The sequence below is a fragment of the Atta colombica genome, unplaced genomic scaffold (assembly GCF_001594045.1).
Source record: "Atta colombica isolate Treedump-2 unplaced genomic scaffold, Acol1.0 scaffold105, whole genome shotgun sequence".
NCBI lineage: Eukaryota > Metazoa > Arthropoda > Insecta > Hymenoptera > Formicidae > Atta > Atta colombica.
This window is the reverse complement of record NW_017259190.1, coordinates 4,689,250-4,697,027: the sequence shown is the minus strand read 5'-3', so window position 1 is coordinate 4,697,027 and position 7,778 is coordinate 4,689,250. Positions and strand designations below refer to the sequence as shown.

General features: G+C 29.8%; 1 protein-coding gene and 1 pseudogene across 2 annotated transcripts in view; one reads left to right on the top strand and one right to left on the bottom strand.

The window, feature by feature from the left end:
* LOC108691424 (omega-amidase NIT2) overlaps window positions 1-1,414 on the top strand; it is a 9,046-nt gene extending 7,632 nt beyond the window's left edge. For both annotated transcript variants that reach the window (XM_018199186.1, XM_018199180.1), the window contains 2 exons: window positions 468-701; window positions 1,092-1,414. In XM_018199186.1, the coding sequence (XP_018054675.1) occupies window positions 468-701; window positions 1,092-1,186 (329 nt within the window). In that variant the 3' untranslated portion in view covers window positions 1,187-1,414. The remainder of the gene's footprint in view (window positions 1-467; window positions 702-1,091) is intronic.
* A 3,612-nt stretch (window positions 1,415-5,026) lies between these two features.
* The window catches only part of LOC108689824, a 7,112-nt pseudogene continuing 4,360 nt past the window's right edge, over window positions 5,027-7,778 (bottom strand).

Here is a 7,778-nt window from a genome sequence, read left to right as displayed (position 1 = left end):
ATATATATATATATATATATGTATATGTATGTGTATAACAGGAATATTTTTTTCTTGTTATATTCAAATTTGTACAATTGCTATAATAATCGTCATGCAACATCATTAAAAAAAATAATGATTATATTTTATTTTTCTCATGATTTATGAATTGCTATTTTTTTTACAATAGATCGATTTAAATTTAGTTCTATTAGTAAAGTTAATACAATTATAAAACAGTTTTTATAATTTTCTTTTTTAATCTCATTCAGTAATTAAAAAATGTTAAATTTGCGTACGAATTTATACCCTTACATATGTAAATGTATCTTGAATGTAATTGTGTTTGCATCCAAATTTCTTAAACAACTTATCTGTATGTAAATAATCATTTACACATATATTATAAGTATGTGGCAAAATATTTAATTGAGATGATTTTATTACACTCCTCAAATTATGCCTCTAAATTTCTACGATATCAGGTTGTCAGATGTTGGTGTATCCGGCGGCATTCAATATGACCACTGGCCCGCTGCATTGGTCACTGCTACAGCGTGCCAGAGCAAACGACAATCAATTATATGTAGCCTGTGTGTCACCGGCACGTGGCTCGCCGCCTGGATACGTTGCTTGGGGGCATACTCAGTTAACCAATCCTTGGGGAGAAATACTTGGCGAGCTGAATGCCGTCGAGGATATGATAGTCTTTGATATAGGTAAATTTATTTTCCAATAGAATAACAACTAAACGGCACAATTTGCAAGTTACAATTCAGAATATATATTTAATAAAAATTAAATATTTTCTATGTGGTAAAAAGAAATATCTTTTAAATTGCAATCATTAATTATTGTGTTTGAACAGCTGCATACATTCTTTTACTTCTTCAATACGTGCAATTAATAGAAATATTATATACTTTATTATATACTTACAATTAGTACGAAAAAACGTCAAACAAAATATACAACTGTATATAAAATATAAATATACGTATAAATTAGGCGACATAAAAAATTTATATATAAATCTATACATTTATAACATTGGCATCTTAATAACAATATATAATTGTACTTTACATCAAAATAATACATTATTACAGATTTAAAAATTGTGAATGAAGTCAGAGAGCAAATCCCGATTTTTAATCAACGTCGTACAGACCTATATGACACTATTTGGAAAAAAGAAAATTAGGAAGATATGATGATGATGATAATGTTCATACATCATTAAGTAATTTCTCGTATGTCTCGTTATAGGCAATCCTATATGATGATTAACTATTTATGGGTAAGGGCTTTCAATTTTACATTCTCGAATACTTTATAGATAAGTATTTTTGTATCTACACGTGTTGTAAAGATACATGCGATACGATTGTAAATAATATATAATTGCCGGCAGAAATCTTATGAATAAACTTTATTTGATGTACAAATTTTTACTTTTGTCTTATTATTAAATCTATTGACATACTTTTTTGTTATTCGAGGGAATTAAAGAAAGATTGGTCCATCTAAGATCATATTCAAATTTGTTTACTATTTTGGATTAAATTTTATTGTAAGTTCATAATATGGATATTCTAAATGATATTCACTCATACATAAAAGGCCTCTTGCTTATTACATGATATAACTATGTGAAAAGTACATATTGTAATGTTAAAGCTATCCTCTTATTTACACACATGTGTGTAAATGTTACACACACGCGCGTGTGTGTGTGTGTGTGTGTGTGTGTGTGTGTGTCGTTTTTCTTTTTCAAAAGAGTTACACCAGTTTTTATAAATAAGTTTAAAAGAATTGGCTGATTAATAATTCTTTTTACTGGATTGGAACAAGTTATAATAGAGAAAGAAGAGAGAGTAAAAATATTGGTAAGGTGCGCTTTTAGGAAAAGTGTCATTTTATATTTCTCATCAGCCAAGGATGTCATTATCGTCCCGTCAAAATGAGACGATAAAAGTTAAATAAATTCGATTCAAAATTTATTATCATACATGGCTCGGAGATACATAATGTATAATATCTAAACATGAAATCCTTTATATTTTTTTTTTAAAATATTTAGAAAGTGATACAAGTATATTTTAATTTAAATACTTGAGCATATCCGCGAAGCATCGAAAAATTTTGCAAACTTTTTTTAAAACTTTTAAAAAAAAAAGTTTTTTTTTTGAACAAATCAACATTATTGTATTAAAAATTAGATCACATCCGAGCCAAGTATCGCATACTATAAACGTATCTATTGTAGAGATGTGTAATACGCGAATCAATGGTAAAAGTACACGTATCGCACATCCTTAATCCATTGTATATAAGCTATAACTATTTAATCTTAAAGATTTTTTTTATTGCACTCACTCAACAAAAGGCTTCAATAGCACCAGAATTTGGCCTTGATTTTTGCGCAAAACTTAGACAATGCGCTTATATAAAATTCAAATGCAATTCGGGATTAGTCCGCCTTTAGTATTGAGAGCGGCTCAATTGAGATGTTTAGTATCTCAAATTGACGCGATTGAAAGATTGCCTTCAACGCTTGAATGTGACATAAATATTAGGTAATAAGTGAGTAGTTAACAATGGAGACATATTACAAATGATTATTAAAGTAATCGTGCGAAAATGTGAATTTCCATGTAATCGAAAGATATATCTGCGAAATAAGAAATATATAAATTATTATATCATAAACAATTCGGGTCAGTATTAAGTTCGCGCCGGATTATTTGAATGCGCCTTATTCGCAAATACTCTTTATGACAGAATTTTAGATTATAAGTCATACATAACATTATTATTCGTGTTACCTACAATCTCATAATTTTCTCTTATGACTTCTCGCGCAGTCCAAGATTATAGAACATTTTTATTAGCATTAACAATAATTAAATATAACGTACGTTTGTAGAATCTTAAGGATAAATATCATTTAAAAGAATAATAATAATTCTTCTATATAACAATTTTTTTTATATAGAACTCTTTATATAGAACATTACTTTTACATAGTAAATAGAATTTCCACATAATTAATCGATTATAAATATAACATTAATCAATATATTATTATTAGATAATTATTACTATCGCCATCCTTAACGTGATTACGGTTGTTTCTTCATCTTTGTCTCCAATTTTTGAAAGGGTCGGGTTACTTTCGTCAGAGACATTCACAGCACTAAACCTCTGAGATTCACAAAGTTATTATGTAATCCAAGGACAAGGGCAATAATCAAACGCCGTAAAAGTATATCACAGGTAAGCATACGTGCGCAATTACTGGAATATGTAGTGTCGCATTATTGCAGACTCGCGAATATTATAATATTTATAATATATAGCGTTATGTTCCTTACAGAAATGACTTATAATAGCACCGTATTTTCATTTGCACATATTTTCTTTTGTCGTGAAAAGAGCGCATCAAGAAAGCACATTCGCGTGTGTATGTTATATTATATAATTTGTATGGCCCCATGTTGCTCTGTTTTATAAATGTACTGGCATTAGAATACTGTGTCACATTTTGTTAAAAGTAGTCAATTTTTTTTTTTTTAGATAGTTCCCAACAAGCGTTATAAAGTAATTCTGTGACTCTATGGAAAGGTTCCAAAATCGCACATCGTTTACTAATTTCAATTACTAATTGTCAAATTTTGAGATAATTAAACTGTTCGTATATTACAATTTATGCTTCAATTAATTTATCGGCCAACAATTAATGATGCAATATTACAAATCGACAGTAATTATAATTAAAGCTTATATCGCATGAAAATTCAAGCGCTTATTATAATTATCGTCGCTTTGAAATGTGCGAATAATAGTAATCGAGTGTTAGTTGGAATAAGAGTAATCGAAATGTTTTGTAATGCTTACATGGAAGCGAGTGAAAGTTATATATTGTCGGGATATCGAAATAGAATGCATTTTAATATGATGCATTTTATTCGTAAGAAAGTGTCTTTTCAAAAGAAACGGTTGTTTACCGGCGTAAATAAGCAAAGCGAATGAACGATTGAAAAATGGTTGAATTGGAAATTGAAACGAGTCTCTCTCTCTTTTAAGAAAAGAATTAGAATATTACGCACTCGAATTTTCCAGTATTCGTTTTCGCACTAATCTCTCAATCTAACACGTTCGTTATCACATATTGTTTCGCGATATTGGAAAAGTAAAAATTTTGATTTGTTATACGTGCATACGCGTGCACGATGTTTCAATTTTTAATTCTTCATTTTCAGTTTCCTTTGATCACGTCCATGCGTGAATATTATCAAAGGCGATCAGAATCAGATGTCTCGCCATTTTTTATATCATTCATTATTACGATTACGATATCGCTTATATCGCATTCTCGAGAATTGATAAGCCGAGAAAGCTGATTGAGAATTGATGAATTAATTTTTTGACGATAATTTTGCATGCAATATATTTCACATGTTCTATAAACAAAACAAAATGCTGAATTTTACTTCGAAACGAGATCAAGTACAGCTCTTATATGACAGTGGCTGACATCCGATTGTGAATATTCGGATTATTCCAAGAGCTACCCACGTCATTCCTTGATGTTTGAATACGAGTAGAATTTCGATATCTAGTTCGCATGCCGTCTGATAAGTGTTATCATGTCGAATTTGACGAAGTGGAAAAATATGAGGAAATGGGTTTTGAAAGAAAACAAAAAATCGAGAAAATGAAAAAGACTTGTTCACATGTTTACGTGTATGTTCCAAGTCCAACTTATACAACTCAAGTTCTTATAAAGTGTTTATAAATTGTTCTTATCAAAATTATGAAAAGAATGAAAAAACACTTTTTTTTAATTTGGCATATATGATGCAATAACAATAATTATTATATTGAAACTATAGATCGAAACGATATTAAATTTTGTTATTTATTATTCATAAAATAAATATTCCGTTTTCTCAGTTTGTTATAATTATTTAAACAGTGACTTGATCAATTTTCAATTTAACTTAAATCGGTTTACTGGAAGAAATTCCAGTTTTCTCTCTCTCTCTCTCTCTCTCTCTCTCTCTCTCTCTCTCTTTCTCTTCGCTTAACTAAGCACTTTGCTTAAGCTCATGGACGTCTTAATTGCTACATCGGGTAAAGAATATGCTGTTCATCATCATCATAAATCATATTCACTAATATCATATTCACTAACGGACGAATTCTTCGCGAATTATATCCGATAAGAATTTATGGCGACGATAATTGCAATGCGGATTTCATCTGATCGTAATTAAGGCACTATCGATAACGCGATCAGTATTATGCTCAATAGGTACAGGACAAAACTCTGCTCCTGGATTTTGGACGATCCAGCAGCATCGTACACGTCCGGGCCACTCCAATCGTCACTATCGTCGAGACACTCAAATTCACAGCAGCGTTCACCCACGCGGAATTTTTTGCATTTCTGCGAAACAATTAGATTAGTACTTGAGAATGAGTTTTTATAATAATTTAAGACATCGTTAAAAATAATCAGATCTAAAAATATGCTATAATTCTTTTCTCACAGAATATAGCGTTTATACAAATAAAAGATTTATTATAAAGATTGCTTTTCTTCTATGATTGCTGTTCTATTATGTATATCCTCTCTTATTTTCAAAAAATTTTCTATCGATTGGTACATATAATTTAGATCATATACTTTTAAGATATGTTAATAATAATATTGTTATAGTAAAAATTTTTTTCACACTAATTTTTACTCTATTTTTATTAGTATAAGAAATAATTAAAAAAATTTTCACTTTAGAAAATTATTATTTTGTAAAAATTAAATTTGAGAAAAATTATAACACTGTGTCACCTTATTTTCTTTTTGTGTCTATTATTAACTCTTCAACGGTATACGTGGATCATTCGATGCAGTCTATGCCATTTCTAACAGTTTTTTTACCTGCGTAATTTTTATAACTTTTCCAAACTTTTTGTTCAATGTCTACTAGTCGAATAATTTAGTAGAGAACATGTATGAATTTAAACATGTGTGAATTTTTCGAGCATTTTAACAGCCTCAAAATCGGATTGGACACAAATGATCCATATATGTGCAGTTCTATAAAGTGCTGAAAATAGTGTGCCGTTGTAGAATAAATTAATAAACTAAGAATAGAGAATAATATTGTTCAATATTATTAAGTTAAGATAAATGTACTTATTTTGTTGTGGCAGTTGTTCAAAGTTTTTCTCTTGAAAACTATAATATAGCCGATTGCGCTTATTAACTATGTGTACTATGTATACGTAAAACTGTGTGCTAATTTAGATGGCACCGCATGTATGACATTGATTTTAATCGGCAACATGGGTATATAAAGAGTAATTTAAAAAATGCAGTTAAAGCAACGAATGCTGTAAATCGTCGCCGCGACTCGCGAAACTATAATGTTAGTTATTTTTTCTTTTTTATTTTTCTTCCTCGTCGTATTGCCTCATGTCTGAGGCGTGATTTCGAAACTCTCTCTTATTACGCTAATAATAAGAAATTATCTTTTGGATGAAAAATTTTTAATGCGCTATTGTCTTCGAGAATTAAAAACGAAAATTACAAGAACCGCTATCGATCAAAAAATTAAACAGTAAGTGATTACACGCAACTATACAATAAAGTGTGTCATAATTTACAAAATAACTCCTCGATCCTCCATTAAAATAAAACGTAGGAATTCAAACGAGTAATGTGAAAAAATATTTATAGGAATTAATTCGATCCGAACCCAGCAAACGAAAATAGATTAAAATAGATTGAAATGTTTTCTATCCGAATACATATTTTAAATAGCGAATACTTTTTTTAGATTCAATTGGATTCAATTGGATGTAATTGGATTCAATTGGATGCAATTGGATTGAAAAACTCCTATTCAAAATTTTGAATTGAACAGTATTCACAATGTGTATGTTGTGCACAGCAAAAGCTAATATTATTTTTAGATTGAAAAGCATAGAGATATGCTCCATGCAATTCCTATAAATAAATAAAAAATGCTGTATTTAGGATTGAAAAGCATTCATTTTAATATTCATGAACCAATATTTCTGAAGATCTGAATTCATTTCAATTCATTTCAATCCATTCTCGTTTGCTGGGAAGATACGGGTTCGAATTACTCGTAGATACACATATTCTTCGTATTCTCGAGTACTCACGTATGGTGGCGTACAATAAATGGCTTGACACCACATAGGCTCGGAATGATAGCAAACGCAGAGACTGCAAACCGCAGGTCCTGGCACGTAAAGGAGACCGTGTCTGACAGTACCACCCTGAAAATCCGTACAATTCTCTTCCAGGGCATCTGAAATAATTTATTTCATTCATCGCAAATTGGCAGTTACGTAATCCAATTTTCGTAACCATATGTCACACGCATCGACATGTTTATACAAACAAACTTGGAAACTCTATTTGAAAATGAGTAAATGGACAATATAGTCGATAGTTTAGAAACAATATTACATTTTTTTAACCATTTACGAAACTTGCAACATTTAAATCAGGGATGCTGGGATTTACTTGCACATTCCGGCCGATTTTCAGCTTACTGTCACTTACTTCGATCATATTTAGACTACGTGAGTTGGTTTATATAATATATTAATCTTTCTTTAAATAGTATTGTTTAATATCAAAAGAGATAAATATAGAAAAATAGGCTCGTGTACATGCAATGCAATTAATATATTAAGGGTTTTTTAAACGCGAGCCATTATAGTTATTCACAAAATGAAATTCATTTTTAATT